Consider the following 20,003-nt stretch of genomic DNA (forward strand, 5'->3'; position numbering starts at 1 on the left):
TTAGCAGATGCTTTTTGTCCATATATATATATATATATAAAAAATGCATTTCTTAATTCAAGTTCTATATGTCTGGTTGTATTTGTGTTTTCTTTTATTTATAATAAACTTTATGTAAGATATAAAGACTCAATTACATTTTGGTCATAACTAAAAAAGAAAACATTTGTATCAGCAAAAATTGATATCAGAATTTTTTTACTCCTTAATATCGGTTTGGATCTGATTCATATTTCTATTTTTAATCCTGTACATTTACACAAGGTCACATGTAGTCAAATGGTCCCGACACCAGGACCAGGCTGGACCTCCTCCCTCTGTCTCTCCCCACATTTCCCGGCCCTCCATCAAATAAAGACATGAAATAATAATAATAACGATGATGATGAACTGATGTGACTGAAGGTTATTCGACCACCAGCCGATAAGAATCAGCGTCAATGGTAGAAACTTTATTATAAAACTGAAAATAGAAATTTTTCACTTGAGGATTGAACTGTTTTTTTTCTTTCCATGTTTATATAAAATATGAATTTACAAGTTTGAACGCAGCGAAACTTTTGTTTCCAAACGCACCATGACGACTGAACCTGTAGAAAACATGAAGCTGGTATCGGCCGCGGACGTTAAAGATGAAAATATAATACCGATTTTATTTTTTCCTTCAACTTGTGTGAAACAAATTTTTTCTCCACTTTAACTAAAAAGAAAAACACTGACGTGAGAAAATGTCTGATTCGTTCTTTGAAAGGAAAAAAGTCATTGTCTGTCAAATTTACTGTGAGCGCTTGCTTCAGTTTGACAGATGTTCAAACGTCCCACGCTCTGATCGCCCCTCAACGCCCCTCAGTCCTGCCCTTTCTTCCTCTTCTTCTTGCTCTTCTTCTTCTGTGGCTCCTCCTCCTCCTCCTCTTCCTCCTCTGTGGCTTTCCTCCTCTTCTCCACCTCCCCCACCTGCTCCATCGTGTCCCACACCTCGTCCTCCTCCTCCTTCACCTCCTCGCTCTCCCCCTCCGCCCCCGCCCGCCCCGCCCCGTCCTCCAGGTCCCGGCTGGCCAGCAGGAGGCAGTTGAGTCGGGACTTGAGGTAGACCTTGTGCTGCAGCTTGCGGTCCTCCAGGCCGTGGACGCGCAGGAAGCGGTCCAGGCCGCAGGACGCCACCACCGGCTGCGTGGGGTGACACTGCAGCCAGCGTACGCCCCCCGCCAGCCCCTTCAGGCAGCCGCGCACCAGACCTTTCCTCAGGTCCAGCAGGGCGATCTCGCCGTGGGTGTTTCCCACCACCACTGTGTTGCCGTCGGCGGGCAGGGACAGAGCGGTGAGCGGGTACTCGCCGTACTCGGCCTCCAGGACGGGGCGGCGCTGAGGGGAGGACGGGTCGTAGACGTGGACCTGAGAGGGGACAGAGACAACACAGTGTCAGTTGTCTGGTCACTGACGTCATCTTCACACGACGTGATTCCGGCTTCACAACAAAGACTTTTCTCATGAAACTGAGCTTATTTACGGAATTTCCCTTTAATATCGATGGAGTTGATGCCGAATTGTAGCGAGGGTATTAAAGATCATAACTCACGTGATGAAAACTTTAAACAACCACGTGGACGTTTGCCTTAGTGACGTAAACTTTAAACCAGTCAGTTTCTAAACGGAGTTCGGTGTTTGAGCTCCTCCCTTCTTTAAAGGGACAGTTCAGTGGTTTTGAGGTGGGGTTGTGTGAGTTACATAGTTCATAGGTCACCTTATGGAGATGGAGGTCAGCGATGTCATTTAATGGAGTTTGGAGGAGAAGTGGAAGAAGTCGACACATTTTAAAATGTTACCTTGAAAAAATATGTATCTGTTCAATTGTACGCTTGAAAAAACGTAAACGTCTGTCTGGCGGAAAACTGAACCAGTGAAAAAATACGTCCTTCAGCGTCTGGACAGATATATATTTTAAGGTAAGGTTTTAAAATGTGTCGATAGAGACGTTTGTCGCTGGTCTCCTCTGCAGCAGTGGGACTCAGACTCACGCTTCTTCCTCTTCTCCTGCAAACTCCATTAAATGACATCGCTGCCTCCATCAGGTCCCATGTTAACTATGCACTGTCCCTTTAACGCTCGTTTCTCCTACTGGCCGCGGGGCCGCGAACTCACCTGGTGGAAGCCGGTGCAGGTCACCACCTTGTCCGAGTCCGGGATGAAGGCCAGGTCCCGGACCCAGTGCGGCCGCCGCAGGGCGAGCCAGTCGTCCCGCAGGTTCTTCGCGGTGAACACGGGGGTCTCGGGTTTCTCCAGGTCCCAGATCTTCAGCGCGTTCTCCTTCCCCCCGGCGGCGACGGTGCTGGGCCGCACCGGGCTGCGTCGCATCCTGCTCACGCTCCTTCCGGCGTCCAGCTGGGCGACGGGCGCGCCGCCGTCCTCGCGCCAGACGCGCAGCGCGCCGCGCTCCCCGCAGGTGACGAGCGCGCCGCCGCCGCCGCCGCCGAGCGCCGCCAGCCCCGCGAAGCAGCCGTCGTCCGGCTCCCCGCAGCGCCGGCTCTCGGTGAACTCGCCCTTCTCGGTGCTGAAGGTCTTCACGGTGCCGTCCACCGCGCCCACCAGCAGCTCGCTCTCCGCCGCGTCGCCCCAGCACAGCGCGCGCACCTCCTGGTCGCGGCTCAGGTGGCTGGTGTTGCAGAAGTTGAAGGCCTGTTTCCGGGACACGCTGACCCCCTTCAGGATCCCGGTCTCCGAGCCGAGCCACACGGAGCACAGCCGGCTGCGGTCCCCCATCGCTGCGGCTGCAGGTGGACCGAGGCCTGGATCACACGTGGACTCGAGCGGCTCCGGGGTCCTGGTCCTGGTCTCTGGTCCTGGTCCTGGTCCCTGGTCTCTGGTCCTGGTCTCTACTCCTGGTCCTGGTCCCTGGTCCTGACAACACGCGTGGTTCCCGTGTGGATGTGTCGCGCGTCAAAGACGTCACTGTGTTTTTTTTTTTTCTTCTCTCAAAACTTTATTGAGAAACTGGATCAGTTCAGGAAACAAATATGATTTTTTTCATCCGCATCCAGTTTCACAGTCAAATGTTGAACCTACAGAAAAATATTCAACACATAAATGAAGTTATTAATTTGACACTTCTGTCACATTTCACCACTTGTTTATTATTAATCAGTTCTTGAAAACGTCACTTGAATACTTAATGAATACTACACTGCCCTCTGGTGGTCACGTTGTGTAATTACACCTATGTTAATGATTAAAGTACACTTTTATTTTGAAAGTGTTCTCAGGAACTGTCACCATGTAATCATGTCCGACTTTACGTTTAGCGTCTTTTTTAATTTTTTTTTTTATTTAACAAAATCCATATACAAACAATATGGCTAAAAAATCTAAACGGTATTATTAAGGATCAGGTGCAACAATATAATAAAAATATAATTTGTTAATCATATTCTTCAATAATGTTAAAAGGCCCATTTTGTCAAAATTGAGATTTCCTGGCTTTTTTCATCCTAAATAAGGTCTCGGGTCTGTAAGTACACACATACACATAGTCTACATTCAGCAGCTGCATTTGTTTACGATGTGCCACAAATGTAACGTCATAGTGACGCACTCTCTGGGCCCCCAACGAAATTCAAAATAAATCCATGGTGAAATATGAAGGTCTTTTATTCGATGGTCGGACATCATGAAGCCATTCAAATCAACCTGTAGTTACACACAGTGGCCACCGGAGGGGGCAGTGTGAGTTAAAACGTCCTTGCTGCTAATAAAGTTTATCTTGGAAAAAAAAAAGCTTGTTACGCCATTCCGCCGCGACCGCGTGCGCCGGTGACGCGGTGACTCCATTTTGGTTCTCTGGTGCTGCGGTAGCTAGCTGTAGCCGTTACCATCGGTACAACGCGTCGTTACTTTGTTCAAAGGTTTTATTTTATTTTATTTTATTTTTCCCGCTTTGATCGCGAAGCTGCGTGTGTTTCCGGTGTCCAGCTGTGAATCTGAGTCTGACTTCGTCCGAGAGAGATGGACGGAGAAGAGGACGACTTCATGTCCGCGAGCCGCTCCGGTAAAACAACACAACAACAACAACCGCGTCGGTTCCCGTCGAACCGTCGAACCGTCGAACCTCCGGGTCCGTTTCCTCTTCGGCGGGTTTCAACTTCAGTTTCACTCTTTACTCTCGACGCGCAGAGGCTCGTTTAGCCCGTTAGCATCTGTTAGCATCTGTTAGCACCCGTTAGCATCTGTTAGCATCTGGTAGCTAGTCGCAGCCGGGAAACGTCTCGGTTTAGCAGCAGAGACATTTCACAGTCTGCGTCGCGCTCATCTGATACAGTCTCTAATAAATGTCGATGTTTGTCTCGTCGCGTTTGACAACCGGAAGTCGCGTCCTGTCGCTTTGCATCGCGCTGATGTGTTGGTTCATTTATGGACGTCACCTGTGAACAATCAGCTGATATTAGAACTCAGCGTATGAATATGAACGGACGACGTCTGTGTTTGACCTTTGAACGTGAAGATGGACGAAGTGTTTCACGGGGTTTGGTTCTCGGACTGAAGAAGAGCTGCACGTGTTTCACCTCCGACATCTCTCACTGGGACCGAACGTTGTTGTTGTTGTTGTTGTTGTTGTTGTGTCTGATGCCGAATGAAGAAGCAGAGCTCTGAATCTCAGCTCGTTATATTTTCACACATGAACATTCTTTGAACGTTTTGCTTTTTACCCATTAACTTTGAAATGCAGCATTATTCACATGGGGTCTGGTTTGTGGACTCCACTTCACCCTAAGGTCTTGTTGTCCGACACTGTGACTCTGAAGATGCAGGATGGTTGTTTACTTGGTGGATAAATCACCACAGATCTTTGACATGTAATGAGTTGGTGTATGAACCTGTTATTCACCTGTGAGAGGCAGGTCAGCCCCTCGTCACAGTCCCTGGTGAAACATCATCTAGTTGAGTTGCTCTAGACTGATCTGGATTCAGGTCCCTGTGGGATCAGGTCCCTGTGGGATCAGGTCCCTGTGGGATCCTCTGCAGGTCTGACGCGTGTCCGGCGGAACTCCTCTAGACACTGAGAAGTTGTTGTTGTTGTTGTTGTTGTTGTTGACCTGCTGTGTGCTCTGCAGACGACGGTGGCGGCACTCCGGTTCAGGACGAGCACGCGGCGTCGGACGGCGAGGACGTGAGGAGCGACGGGCACGACTCTGAGGTCAGACTGAGGCGTCGCCACCGTGTCACATCAAATGTTCAAACAATCGACTACAACCACCCTCGTCTTCATCACTCTGTGTTATGATTATTATTTATATTATTATTATCATTATTAGTCTCTGACTGTTTGCATCACTCCTTTCTGGTGAAGTTTTGGGAGGAAGATGATGAAGATGAGTTTGGCTGCAGCGAGTGGATTGTGAAGTTGTGATGTCAGGCTGTTATTCACGCCGGGATGTTTCCTTGTTCGGAAGAAGGAAGGAAGGAGGGAGTGAAGGAAGGAGGGAGGGAGGGGAAGAGGGAAGGAAGGAAGGAAGGAAGGAAGGAAGGAGGGAGGGAGGGGAAGAGGGAAGGAAGGAAGGAAGGAAGGAAGGAGGGAGGGAGGGAGGGGAAGAGGGAAGGAAGGAAGGAGGGAGGGAGGGAGGGGAAGAGGGAAGGAAGGAAGGAAGGAGGGAGGGGAAGAGGGAAGGAAGGAAGGAGGGAGGGAGGGGAAGAGGGAAGGAAGGAGGGAGGGAGGGAGGGGAAGAGGGAAGGAAGGAAGGAAGGAGGGAGGGGAAGAGGGAAGGAAGGAAGGAAGGAGGGAGGGAGGGGAAGAGGGAAGGAAGGAAGGAAGGAGGGAGGGAGGGAGGGAGGGGAAGAGGGAAGGAAGGAAGGAGGGAGGGAGGGAGGGGAAGAGGGAAGGAAGGAAGGAGGGAGGGGAAGAGGGAAGGAAGGAAGGAGGGAGGGAGGGGAAGAGGGAAGGAAGGAAGGAGGGAGGGAGGGGAAGAGGGAAGGAAGGAGGGAGGGAGGGGAAGAGGGAAGGAAGGAAGGAGGGAGGGGAAGAGGGAAGGAGGGAGGGAGGGGTTTGGAAAGAAGGAAGGAAGTAGGGAGGGGAAGGAGGGAGGGAGGGAAGGAAGGAGGGAAGGAAGGAAGTAGGGAGGGGAAGAGGGAAGGAGGGAGGGAGGGAGGGAAGGAAGGAAGGAGGGAGGGGAAGAGGGAGGGAGGGAGGGAGGGAGGGAGGGAAGGAAGGAAGGAAGGAAGGAGGGAGGGGAAGAAGGAAGGAAGGAGGGAGGGGAAGAGGGAAGGATGGAAGGAGGGAGGGAGGGAAGGAAGGAAGGAGGGAAGTTGGGACGGTGTCCTCTGGCGTTGGTTTGTATCCACACAGTTTTGTAAACCAGGTGTTTCTCCCTCCGTCTCGACAGGACGAGGGTAGCCATGATGATGCCCCCCGCCCCATGGAGACCGGGGGGGCAGCCAGTGGCTCCGACAACGAGGAGCGCAGAGCGGCCGACAGCGACTCAGAGGGCGAGGCTCCCGGGGGCCACGACGACCACGACAACAAGAGCGACTCGGAGGCGGAGGCCCCTCGTCCCGCCGACAGCGACGACGACTCGCCAGTGAAACGCAGGACAAGCGGATCAGACAACGAGGATTTGTCGCCGGTTAAACAAAGAGCATCAGACAACGAGGAGGGGGAGAGGTTGTCTGCCCCCAAACGCAGAGGGAGCAGCTCGGACTTGGAGGAGGAGGGGGGAAAAGGGGGGGACCGGCCCACAGCGGCCGCAGACAGCGACTCGGAGAACGAGGACGCCAAACCTGCGGCGTCCAAACGGTCCAACGCCGACAGTGACTCTGACACAGAGACGCTCGCCAGACGCAAGGCGCCACAGATAGACTCTGAGGAGGAGGAGGGGGTGGGGGGGAAACCTCAGGGGGAGGAAGAGGGAGGAGGAGGGAAGTGGAAAGCTGTGATGCAGTCTGACAGTGAGGAGGAGGAGGGAGGAAGGAGGAAGACTGCAGCAGGAAGTGATGGAGAGCAACAGGAAGAGGCGCAGAGAGACGAGAGCAACGAGGACAACAAGCCAGGTACTGACCCCAGACCAGGTACTGACGGGCAATGAACTCAGACCAGGTACTGACCTCGGACCAGGTACTGACACGTACTGACCTCAGACCAGGTACTGACGCGTACTGACATTAGACCAGGTACTGACCTCGGACCAGGTACTCAACTCAGACCAGGTACTGACGGGCAATGACCTCGGACCAGGTACTGACACGTACTGACCTCGGACCAGGTACTGACCTCGGACCAGGTACTGACACGTACTGACCTCGGACCAGGTACTGACACGTACTGACCTCGGACCAGGTACTGACACGTACTGACCTCGGACCAGGTACTGACCTCGGACCAGGTACTGACACGTACTGACCTCGGACCAGGTACTGACCTCGGACCAGGTACTGACACGTACTGACCTCGGACCAGGTACTGACCTCGGACCAGGTACTGACACGTACTGACCTCGGACCAGGTACTGACACGTACTGACCTCAGACCAGGTACTGACCTCGGTCCAGCTACTGACGCGTACTGACATTAGACCAGATACTGACCTCGGACCAGGTACTGACACGTACTGACCTCGGACCAGGTACTGACACGTACTGACCTCAGACCAGGTACTGACCTCGGACCAGCTACTGACGCGTACTGACATTAGACCAGGTACTGACCTCGGACCAGGTACTGACGCGTACTGACATTAGACCAGGTACTGACCTCGGACCAGGTACTGACCTCGGACCAGGTACTGACAGGTACTGACCTCAGACCAGGTACTGACGCGTACTGACATTAGACCAGGTACTGACCTCGGACCAGGTACTGACAGGTACTGACCTCGGACCAGGTACTGACCTCGGACCTGGTACTGACGCGTACTGACATTAGACCAGGTACTGACCTCGGACCAGGTACTGACGCGTACTGACATTAGACCAGGTACTGACCTCGGACCAGGTACTGAATTCAGACCAGGTACTGAAGGGCAATGACCTCAGACCAGGTACTGACGGATACTGACCTCGGACCAGGTACTGACACGTACTGACCTCGGACCAGGTACTGACCTCGGACCAGGTACTGACGCGTACTGACATTAGACCAGGTACTGACCTCGGACCAGGTACTGACGCGTACTGACATTAGACCAGGTACTGACCTCGGACCAGGTACTGAATTCAGACCAGGTACTGAATTCAGACCAGGTACTGACGGGCAATGACCTCGGACCAGGTACTGACGGATACTGACCTCGGACCAGGTACTGAACTCAGACCAGGTACTGACGGATACTGACCTCGGACCAGGTACTGAACTCAGACCAGGTACTGACGATCTGATCGATCATATGTTGACTTTATTCAGACGACGACAGCTGAAGCCTGAAACTCTGACTTTTAATGTGAAACTTGAAACTGTTGCTGCGACGTATTCCTTCAATACTTCATTTGTGTGTGTGTGCGCGTGCAGTGAAGAGGAAGAAGGCCATCCTGTCGGACAGTGACGATGAGGAGAAGGAAGATAAACCAGGTGAGAGTCTGTCCACCTACTATTGGCCACAATGTGACAAACCAGTGCGATGATGTCATCATAACAACTATCGCGTGTGTGTTTCCTGCGGCAGTGAAGAGGAGTCGGGCGGTGTCGGATGACGAGGAGAACTCGGACAGCGATGGCGGGTCGGTCGGTCCCGACAAAAGTCTGGCGGCGAAACTGAGGGAACTCGGCTCGGACAGCAGCGAGGATGAGGGCGCCAAGGAGGCGGCGGGCGACAAGGACGAGAAGGCGCTGTTCGGCAGCGATAGCGAGTCTGGAGATGAGGAGGAGTGAGTCTTCTTCTTCTGGGGACTGTTCTGACCGTTGACCCTCTGTGTCCGGCCGGACTGACCTTTGACCCTCTGTTTCCTGCAGAAAGATGATCGCGGACATCTTCGGAGAGTCTGGAGACGAGGAGGGGGAGGAGTTCACCGTGAGTGACGCTTTGACAACATCCTGCTGATTCAATTCCCTCTTTTCTTCCTTCCTTCCTTCCCCCTTTCCCAACTTCCTTCTTTTCTCCCTTCTTTCCCTACTTCCTTCCTTCCCTCTCTCCTTTCTTCCTGAACGAAGATCTGATGCTTCTTCTTCTGCTGCAGACAATTAAAAACTGTCTCATGTTGTCGTCCTTCATCACGTGAACTCATAGAAACACCTCGACGTTCTACAGATCACATATGAGAATCTTTGTAGATTAAATTAAATGACTTCTCTCGTCTCGACTCTTCAGGGCTTCAACCAGGAGGAGCTGGAGGGCGACAAGCTGCAGAACAAGGAGACGCAGCAGCTGCAGGACGAGTCCGACTCGGACGAGGGCGTCGACCGCAGCGGACAAGAGTGAGCATCGAACACGTGACCCGCCTTGTTCTCACCGGTGACGCTTGGACTTAACATCGTCTTTCAACTGTGTGTGTGTGTGTGTGTGTGTGTGTGTGTGTGTGTGTGTGTGTGTGTGTGTGTGTGTGTGTGTGTGTGTGTGTGTGTGTGTGTGTGTGTGTGTGTGTGTGTGTGTGTGTGTGTGTGTGTGTGTGTGTGTGTGTGTGTGTGTGTGTGTGTGTGTGTGTGTGTGTGTGTAGCACCAGCTTCATGTCTGATTTTGACATCATGCTCGCCCGGAGGAAAGCCATGAACAGCAAGAAGCGGAGACACCGCGACGGGGGAACGTTCATCAGCGACGCCGACGACGTGGTCAGCGCCATGATCACCAAGATGACCGAGGCTGCAGAGGTCCACCCTGTCAAAATAAGATCCCCCGGCTCTGAAGGTGTCGCAGCTGCGTCCTGACTGACGCTGTGTTGTATTTCTTACAGGAGGATCGTACCCTGAACAGTCAGAAGAAACCAGCGCTGAAGAAACTCACCCTGCTGCCGCACGTCGTCATGCACCTGAAGAAGTAATAGCTGTGATTTACCTGCTGCACTCAAACACTCATCACACCGGCCAATCAGTGACTGTATATATAGACGATCAGTGACTGTATATAAAGAGGATCAGTGACTGTATATGAAGACGATCAGTGACTGTAAATAAAGACGATCACTGACTGTATATAAAGACGATCACTGACTGTATATAAAGACGATCACTGTCTTTATATAATCACTGGCTGTATATAAAGACGATCACTAACTGTATATAAAGACGATCAGAGACTATATAAAAAGACGATCACTGACTATATAAAGACGATCACTGTCTTTATATAATCACTGGCTGTATATAAAGACGATCACTGACTGTATATAAAGATGATCACTGACTGTATATAAGATCAGTGACTGTATATAAAGACGATCACTGACTGTATATGAAGACGATCAGTGACTGTATATAAAGACGATCAGTGACTGTATATGAAGACGATCAGTGACTGTATATAAAGACGATCACTGACTGTATATAAAGACGATCACTGACTGTATATAAAGACGATCAGTGACTGTATATGAAGACGATCAGAGACTATATAAAAAGACGATCAGTGACTGTATATAAGATCAGTGACTGTATACAGATGCAGTGTGGTGGTGTTTTGCCCTCAGACAGGACTTGAAGGAGACGTTCATCGACAGCGGCGTGATGTCGGCCATTAAAGAGTGGATCAGTCCTCTTCCAGACAAATCCCTTCCGGCTCTCAGGATCCGAGAGGAGCTACTGAGGATCCTGCAGGAGGTGAGGACGGTTTCGAACCTGCCGCTCACAGGTGGCGACCCGCCTCGTTTTCAGTTTGTTTCACGTCAGTTTGTGTCTCGTTCGCAGCTGCCCAGCGTCAGTCAGGAGACGCTGAAGCACAGCGGCATCGGTCGCTCCGTCATGTTCCTCTACAAACATCCCAAAGAGTCTCGCTCCAACAAAGACCTCGCACTCAAACTCATCAGTAAGAAACCGCCGCTGCTGCATCGTCACAGATGAGATCAGACCACAGATGCTCACTCTGTTCAAAACACAGTCGACCGATCAGACTTCATCTGTACGTCACCTTTCAATCAAATAACGCAACACTTTCAAAATCAAAGAAATGAGATCTATGTATTGAACAGGAAGTGAGGAAACACTGTCCTCACCACTAAAGGAAGACAAAATAATTAAGAAGAAAAAGATGAGTGAGTAAGAACCAGTCAAGTCAAATAAAAAAATTAAATAAAGTATAATGAAAGCATATATCTGTAAAACAGATACAATCATAAATAGACAGATAAGTAAATCATAAAAAGATACATTTTGAGATTCCTCTTCAAAAACATAAAGTTCTTCCTTCCTTCCCTCCCTGTTTCCTTCCCTCTTTCCTCTCTTCCCTCTTTGCCTGCTTCCTTCCCTCCACCTTCCTTTAGTTCTTGTTAAAACGAGTCAATCGTCTCCACAGAATCATCAGACATTTACTGTGACCTGCATTGACCGTGTGTGTGTGTGTGTGTGTGTGTGTGTGTGTGTGTGTGTGTGTGTGTGTGTGTGTGTGTGTGTGTGTGTGTGTGTGTGTGTGTGTGTGTGTGTGTGTGTGTGTGTGTGTGTGTGTGTGTGTGTGTGTGTGTGTGTGTGTGTGTGTGTGTGTGTCGTACAGACGAGTGGTCGCGGCCGATCTTCGGTTTGACGTCCAACTACAAGGGAATGACTAGGGAGGAGCGTCAGCAGAGAGATCTGGACCAGCAGATGCCTCAGAGACGACGACTGAGGTAATGACGGCGTCAATTCTATAAATTATAATAATAATGTTATTATATAAAAATGTTTCAGGGAGAAATAAAACCATGAAAAAAAGGTCAAAGTAAGAATTAAAATGAATGATATTGAAAACAAAACCGACATATGAGGTTCAAACACGAAGTTAATCAATATGATCTGAGATATTAAAAATGTTCAGGACAGAGAACATGATGTCATGAAACAGGAAATGGTTTATTGTAGTTTAACAGACTCTTGCTGTAGTTTCCTCACACAGGCTCCGCCCACACGGGGGACACGTTATAGTTTGAACCTAAACCGTGTTTTAACCTTTAACCTGAAAACACGCATGTCACGTGACCACTCGGGTGTAAACATGAAGTAGATCGTCTCCCTCTGCAGCTGAGTAACAGAAACTCCTCTGAAGGAGGAGCAGCGACGACGACGACGAGGTGGAAGTGTTACTGATGAGAACCAATCAGAGAAGAGAGTGTTCACACTCTTTTCACACTGACACATGGACCAGCAGCGTTTCTGCCACGTGTAACCATAGCAACAGTGATGAGTTATATAACTGGAACCTCTTAGTGTGGGCGGACCTGAGTCTGATTCCTCGAGGTGACGGTGGTTCAGGTCACATCTTCATCTTCATCCTTCATGATCCGCCTTCTTTCATCTTCTCGTTTCTGTTTTCCTTCCTCGTTGTTGTTGTTTTCTTCCTTTTTAAGTCTTTTCCTGTCGTCCTGTTTCTGTTTCTTCTCTCCGTTTATTTTTTTTATTTCTTTCTGTCCTTCACCTCCCTCCTCCCTCAGTCGGCCTCAGACGGTGGAGAGGGCGGAGGAGCCTGACGTCTTCTCTCCACCGAGCAGGTTCAGTCACACGTCTGCATGGTTTCACATGCGACGCCGCTCTGCTGCCTGAAAACTTAGTCTCCCTCGTCTCAGAAGTGTCGTTCTTCTGTTTCTAACATGTCTGACATTGACTATAGCGACTTGTATCTGGTGTTTTCACATTCCTCTCCTGGAGGCTGACAGTTCTGTTGCACTTCTCTGCAATTTGAAATTCAAACCAATCCTGTTCAAGCTAGATTTGGTACGTCACTAATACAGACAAACAATCGCTGCCGAATATGAAGATGTGAGGTAAAGAAACTTCCAGAGCAGCAGAGGCAGCGAATCATGAGAGGACGACAGGTGTGTCAGCAGACAGTTAGCATTAGCAGTTAGCATTAACATCCATGAGAGGACGACAGGTGTGTCAGCAGGCAGTTAGCATTAGCAGTTAGCATTAGCATCCATGAGAAGACGGGAGGTGTTTACTCGGATTTCCCGAAACGAGCCACAGGCAGGAATTCAGGAAGTGTTTAGCTGCGACTGGCCGACTAACTGCTGTGAGGTGGAGAATGTTAATAACAGCATGGAGACTCTGGGGAAGGTCCTGGTGAGAGTGGACATCCTGCGCCTCAGATCCGTGACGCGCTTCGTTTCACCGTCCCGACGACACGTCCACTTTGTCACCGTCGACTCGTTCCTGATGTTTAACCACAGTGTCTCTCTGTCTTCTTCCCTTTCAGCTCCGGAGGTCAGACGCCTCGGAGAGACCTGGAGAAGCAGCTCACCGGAGAGGAAAAGTAAGTCCAGACCAATCCTGAAGCTTTTTCTTTACAGAACAGGAAGTGAGGTGACTGGGCCAGAGCACAGAGCTCGGACGACACAGACACAACTCCTCATTTTAGCTGTTTGATGAAAACGCAGCTGATAAAATTTGTTGTGTCGTGTGAACACGCTGAAAAATTAACTCTTTGTCTCAAATAATAAAACTTAATCCAGGGAATCTTCATCCGAAGCGAAACCTCAGCTCTGATCATAGAAAAAGTACGACGTTCCAGAAAAAATACCAAATACAACTTGATGCTAAATAAATAGTAAATGGAAATAATTATGATAGAAAACTAAAACATCCTGATAGTTGTCATGAATTATTCTCTGTGAATTCAGTGAACATGTTAAAAAAGCTTCTGTCTCACAATGTTAAAGAAAGAGATCAAAGATGCCTGGCTCCGCCCCCTTCATTATAACTGGATTCTCCTCCTCCGTGCAGAGCCTTGCGACCCGGTGACCCCGGGTTCTGTGCCCGGGCTCGGGTCCCGCTGCCCTCCAACAAGGACTACGTGGTCAGACCCAAGTGGAACGTGGAGGGAGACAACAGCAGGGTGAGTACGAGGGGGAGGGGAGGGAGGGGAGGGAGGGGAGGAGTCCATCAGTCGACTGAGAAAAAAAACAAATAACCTTCACAATAAAGAGGCCTAGATGAGGCTTTTATTTTGGAGGGGAGTCATCGACAGCTGCATCCAGGTGTGACTCAGTTTGGGAAATAATAAAATCCTTATATCCGTTTATTCAATAGAATATTTACCGATTCATCAAATGTCAATATTTAGTTTTAATCGATTTAATAAAGATCCACAGAAACGGTAGAAATGATGTTCTTGAACTTAAGTGTTTGTTAAAACAGGTTTGTTACATTCAATGTAAAATAATTTTAAAATATTATGTTGTTTGATTATTAAATTGTTATTATTATTAAATAATGTACATTATTCAACTTATTATAAAAAAAACTTTTTCAATTTTACACACAATATTTCATAATGATTTGAAAAAGAAAAGATTTTGCTGATGGCCTGGTGTCAGTGGAGGCTTGAGGTCAGGCGCTGAGCTGTGATTGGTCCTCTGTAGAGCGGCTATAAGAAAGGCGTCGGCCTGCTGGAGAAGCACAAGCGCCGCTTCGCCGAGGAGAGGAAGCTGCGTCGTCCACAGGGGGCGGTGAAGATCAGCGTAGAGGGCAACAGAATGCCCCTGTAGCTCCTGCGCGACCAGAGGGGGGCAGTAAGTCCTTCTGCATGGTGTGTGCAGCGCTGGTCCAGGTGTGTGTGGTCGCGTTGAGTGACCTCTGACCTGCAACCACACACACCTGCGACCACGTGGCTCTCGTGTGGAGACGTGTGACATGGTGGCGGCCTCTTGTTCTGGAATCTGTGGTGACGGAGGTTCTTCTCTGGTTTGGGTTGAAATGACTTCAGCTCCACGAGCTAACGGGCTAACAGGCTAACGGGCGCTGAAACGATCAATAGATCAATAATTGTCTATAACCTGCACATGTTTCACATGAAGAGTCCAACAGCTTCCTTCAGCTCATCATGTGAAACATCTGCAGGAAGTGAGAGTTTAATCAACAGTGTTGACTGGTGGAAGAACGACCATCAGTCTGTATATGAAGACGATGACTGACTGTATATGAATCGGTGACTGTATATAAAGACGATCACTGACTGTATATAAAGACGATCACTGACTGTATACACAGACGATCACTGACTGTATATAAAGACGATCACTGACTGTATACACAGACGATCACTGACTGTATATAAAGACGATTAACTGACTGTATATGAATCGTGACAGTATATACAGACGATCATTGACTGTATATAAAGACGATCACTGACTATATAAAGACGATCACTGACTGTATATACAGACGATCAGTGACTGTATATAAAGACGATCACTGACTGTATATAAAGACGATCAGAGACTGTATATAAAGACGATCAGTGACTGTATATAAAGACGAACACTGACTGTATATAAAGACGATTAACTGACTGTATATGAAGACGATCAGTGACTGTATATGAAGACGATCAGTGACTGTATATGAAGACGATCAGTGACTATATCAAGATGATCAGATGATAGATATATAGATATCCATATATATATATATATATCAATGTTTTTATATCTGGACTTTTATTTGTGACATTTCACCACATTTCCCCGTGATGAAAACAGATGTTGTGTTTCCAGCTGACACTGGTCTTTAACTGGACGTCTCTGTGTCTGTTGTCTCCGTCAGGGTCCGATGAAGAAGGGGATGTCCCGAGTCGACAAACAGATGCGTAGATTCGCCGACATCCGCCGCCTGACGAAAACGGGTCACGCTGTTAAAATTAGCGTAGAAGGAAACCGGATGCCTCTCTGATTTTTACCTCCTTAGGATTTAGTCACTTATTGTTTTTGTTGTTTCTTTTTAATGTTTTGTTCCTGAACAGTCCCACGCCCCCCCCCCCCCCCCTCGTCGGGCCCAGATCTGCCTCGCTGAAGGCCTGAGGTCAACTCATATAGACTCTCATGGTGCCTCGCCCCAAAAATATTCAATCTGATCCAGAAATGATCCTCTGCATGAACTGAACTCGTCTTTTGAGGTTAACCGTCAACTATGCTAACTTTATTTCCCAACATTAGCTTATGTTAGCAGCTAGCTACATCAGCTCCAGACAAACTGTACCGGCCATAATGTTGGTAGCCATCTTTAATCCTATCTTGCCAAACCTCAGGCAACTTGGCGGTAAAGCTAGTGTGAGTCCGCCATACTGGCAAATGTTAGCTAACTGAATGTTGAAAGATCGGAACATTGCTAACTGCTTTGTTCGCCTCACATTAACATTACATTAACTAGCATTAGCAGTTAGCTCCACATCAGCTGGATCACCTCTGTTTAAATTATGTTAGCATTATCTTAGTTTTGCCAAGCTATTTGATTATCTGTCTTGTTCATTTCCAAGTATGTAATTATGAAAAATGTTAGCAGTGAGTCGGCATGATATTAGCTAATCCTAGCTTGAAATCCAAGCCAATCACGACAGCTAATGTTACCACGCAGCTGCGTTAGATGTAATTCCAGACCAACTGTTAAGTGTCTATCATGTTAACTAATGTTAGCATTGAAGTCCATAATGTTGACTTTGAAGTAAAGCTAATGCACATTAGTTCTTGGATGTAGATAATGTTAGCCGTTTGCTACATTACCTCGTTGAGCAATTATGTGACCAGATAGATTAGGTAATGTAGCAGACAGCTACAATAGTTCTCTCCTCGAATCAAGGTCCGTAACTGTAGCAAACGTTAACAATATGTTCGCTTCTCCAACAAGCACGCTGAGCTAACTAGTGTTAGCTTCATCTCAAACATAACAAAGGGCTTTACATTAGCTTTACCTACGAGCCAACTGAGTTAGCTGATGCTAGCAGTCAAGTTAAGATTAATGTAAGTGACGTTCATGCTATTAGCTCACGTTAGCATTCAGCTACATTAGTTTTACTTCTTAAATACGCTCTGTAAGCTGATATGACGACTTTATCTTTTTCAGCTCTTCTGCAAACCATCAAACCAGTTTATAAATTTAATTTCTGTCAATAATTGACTAATTTAAAAAGGAGGCGGTACATCCTGGGGAGACGGATGTTTCTGATCCGAGGATCATTCTGGTGAGATTTTGAGTTTTTTGCTGTCATGATTCAATAACACCCCCCTCCCCTTTTTTTTGTTTTCTGAATGTGAAGGTGTGTATTTTGCGAATAGGGCGACAGACGACCCCCCGCTCCCATAGCAGCTGTACAGGTGTCTGCAGGAGGCGGGTCACGCAGGTAACTCGTCCGTCTGCGCTGTTCTGTATCACATGATGCTTTTCTTAATAAAGACTCAACACAGACTCTGATCTCTGAACTCCTCTGTTCTCACTGTAGTTACAGTAAGTTCATACTCGTGGTGCTTTCAGACCAAACACAGGACAGTTGGTTTGTAGATTAAAGAGCCACCACATGATCCAGCCACACCAATGAAAACCATCACAGTTTTGTTCATAATCATTTCAAGCTGTTTCAACTTGACTTTCTAAAGCACCTAACCCTAACTATTTGATAATCGATTAATCGGTTCAAGTAGTTGTCAAAATAAAAGTAATAATAATCTTCTTAAATATGAATATGTTCTGGTTTCTTTGCTCAATCTAATATCTTTGGTGTGTGGACAAAACAACATGTCGAGGTCTGGGAAACATGATTGACATTTTATGAACCAAACAACTTATCGATTAATCAAGAAAATAATGGACAGATTAATCATTGATGAAAATAATCGTTAGTTGCAGCTCTAATCCTTTTAAATGTGTTAATGCTCCCAAAAAGAAGCATATGGATCATCTCCACAAATTGATAAAATTACTAAGGCAGAATAGTATAGAGAGTAGTGTTTCTATTATTTTGAATTTTTATTTGCTAAATTTCTAAAGAATATAATTCATTTTAATGTAATGTAATCTAACAGAAGATCAACATTTATTTTTCCATCCAGATTAATTTGTGGCCGTTCATAGGAAAAAGTCTGGGCACCTCTGGTCTACGCCCCCTCAATATAATTACTTCATTAAAAATATCCACAAATGAACCCAATGAATTGATGTTTTTCTTTTTCCCCATTAGTCCGGTAAGAGACACAAAAACAGTCTTAAGCACAGTGAACATTTATTCTTAATTATGCACAATTAAACGTGAGGCAGCTAAAGAAGCATTTGAACACAGAAGCGGCGAACAGGACTGAACGCAGACGGGAACTAAAGACGAGTCAGTTCCGACCTTCTCGCTGACGAGGAAACGTTTTCCAGCGCACCGGCGCCGGGCTCCGTGAATGTCCTTGACGGTTCGTGTCTCAGTGACGCCGTGCGGACAGGAAGTGGCTTTTCCAATGGAAACAACACGAGCAGTTGTTTTTTAGTTTTTAGTTTTTAAAGGAATATTCTGCCAGTTTTACAACAGACTTCTGCTGTGGAGGTTTCATGGTCCCACGTGTCTCAATACAACGTCGGACCAGTTGATCTAATGGACAATTTTCATGTCGCCACTTAGCTTGTAGCTACGTAGGAAGACGACATTTTCCTTCTAAATTTCGCAAAACAAACAAAAGTCGTAATTGCAAACCAGCGTAACAGCTTTAGCCGCTAACGCTGCACAGAAGCACCGGCAGAATGAATTTTCTGTTTGTTTACGGTAAGATCATTTATTATTTAAGATTGACAGAATTGAAGATGCAGTATCTTGTTTGCCAAGAAATATTTCCAACACGTAACTTTGGTTTTGGCTGCAGTTCCTCTCGTGGCCACTAGATTCTGCCCAAAGAAAACAGACCTAACTGAAGTTGTCGCGCTCTCACACTGGCCTCAACATTACACCGCGATGTCGGTCACTCGTTAGTATTAATATCTGTTTCCATGTTGGTGTCGTGCGGTGCAGTGGAAACGTCTCGGCGGGTCGTCCACCTGCGAACAGACCTGCTGCGCTGCTGCTGCGGGAATCAAACTATGAGACAGAAACTCAAGTCAAGTCGTGTCAGACGTTTCAGTTCGAGCGTCGAGGCAACAGACGCCTCCGGTCAGAGTCACAGCGAGGGAGTCGTGATGCATTCAGGTGATACGGTGATAAACAGCCCGTTTACCGCCCGACAGTGTGCAACAGTTAATCCAGGGCAAAGGTCTGTTGATATGACTCAGATAAGAAATTTTAACGTAATGTTTTTCTGCTGTAGAATTCTATAGAAAATAAATGAAGGTTTTGAATGTGACTCATATTAAGACATATCTGACTCTTTCATCAAAACATACACATGATTGAAATAGAATGAATTTTGTTTTGTCTTTTCTTTGGTCCTGAAACGTGAGATGGATTCACAGAGCAGCACCTGAATGCACCATCGTTAAACATTCATCAGTATGAGGGGAGGAGGGGGGCGGGGTTTGTGTGGTGTCCAGGTGAGGTGAAGGTGGGTTACTGATGGGTGATAGGCAGGCTGTGGGCGTGTCCCAGCAGGTGATTGGCAGTTTCATGCATCTGGTGAATCGTCTGCAGAGAGAGAGAGAGAGTTTTAAAGTTCAGCTCATTATTTTCACTTTGAATGTCTATGACAGTGACTGTACCTGTCCAGAGGGGGGCGCTGTGGAAAGGGGGCGGGCTCTCGGGGTGGGGGTGGGGCTGTGGCCTACCCTCTGCTGTTTGGTAGACGACTCATGCCGATCCTGTCGACGGGAGGAGGATTGACTCGTCGGCGCGGCAACTCCACCACTTTGCTGTAGAGGGAGAAGAAGGACGAAGGTTAAACTGTCACACAGAAGACGACGAAAACAAAAACACGTCGGTTCAAGGCAGCGAACAAAAATCAACAGGAAGTTGTTTCTCTTGATGAAATTCAGCGGATCAATCAAAAACAAACAGGATTCATGGCCCAGGTGTCGAATCGAGGTAAATGTTGAAGGTCCAGTGTGAAGGATTTTGTGACATCTAGTGGTGAAGTGACAGATTGCAACCGACTGAAAACCCTGGTCAGGAAGTAGGAGACAGCTAGAAACCAAGATCCTGTCAACAACAACAACCTTGGAAATCTTTACATTTTTCTGT

At 47.7% G+C, this 20,003-nt stretch overlaps 3 protein-coding genes across 6 annotated transcripts in view; 1 reads left to right on the top strand and 2 right to left on the bottom strand.

Annotated features, from left to right (window-relative positions):
* Window positions 1–396: 396 nt before the first annotated feature.
* Window positions 397–2,934, bottom strand: wdr74 (WD repeat domain 74). Its single transcript, XM_035622008.2, has 2 exons — window positions 2,140–2,934; window positions 397–1,392 (listed from the first exon to the last, which is right to left on the bottom strand). Exons 1-2 carry the CDS (start codon window positions 2,755–2,757, stop codon window positions 847–849), a joined length of 1,164 nt encoding a protein of 387 aa, XP_035477901.2. The 5' UTR covers window positions 2,758–2,934; the 3' UTR covers window positions 397–846.
* On the top strand, window positions 2,909–17,269 carry LOC118297128 (protein IWS1 homolog). 4 transcript variants are annotated; one of them, XM_035621876.2, is made up of 17 exons: window positions 2,909–4,039; window positions 5,103–5,185; window positions 6,369–7,032; window positions 8,486–8,545; window positions 8,640–8,841; window positions 8,927–8,984; window positions 9,282–9,388; window positions 9,628–9,778; window positions 9,862–9,944; window positions 10,594–10,723; window positions 10,811–10,928; window positions 11,610–11,721; window positions 12,523–12,579; window positions 13,284–13,340; window positions 13,811–13,922; window positions 14,449–14,598; window positions 15,635–15,663. In XM_035621876.2, exons 1-16 carry the CDS (start codon window positions 3,997–3,999, stop codon window positions 14,572–14,574), a joined length of 2,163 nt encoding a protein of 720 aa, XP_035477769.1. In that variant the 5' UTR covers window positions 2,909–3,996; the 3' UTR covers window positions 14,575–14,598; window positions 15,635–15,663. The 4 variants fall into 4 exon arrangements, with proteins under 4 accessions (XP_035477769.1, XP_035477768.1, XP_035477771.1 ...); XM_035621875.2 differs by lacking the exon at window positions 14,449–14,598 and having other exon boundaries at window positions 2,911–4,039; window positions 15,635–17,269; XM_035621878.2 differs by lacking the exon at window positions 14,449–14,598 and having other exon boundaries at window positions 2,911–3,896; window positions 15,635–17,269.
* Window positions 17,270–18,063: 794 nt separating this feature from the next.
* ostn (osteocrin) overlaps window positions 18,064–20,003 on the bottom strand; it is a 6,080-nt gene continuing 4,140 nt past the window's right edge. Inside the window, exons 4-5 of the mRNA XM_035622042.2 lie at window positions 19,526–19,675; window positions 18,064–19,451 (exon numbers count right to left, since the gene is read on the bottom strand). Coding sequence (XP_035477935.1) covers window positions 19,588–19,675 — 88 coding nt within the window. The 3' untranslated portion in view covers window positions 18,064–19,451; window positions 19,526–19,587. The remainder of the gene's footprint in view (window positions 19,452–19,525; window positions 19,676–20,003) is intronic.

Source organism: Scophthalmus maximus, chromosome 11, assembly GCF_022379125.1.
Source record: "Scophthalmus maximus strain ysfricsl-2021 chromosome 11, ASM2237912v1, whole genome shotgun sequence".
NCBI classification, from domain to species: Eukaryota; Metazoa; Chordata; class Actinopteri; order Pleuronectiformes; family Scophthalmidae; genus Scophthalmus; species Scophthalmus maximus.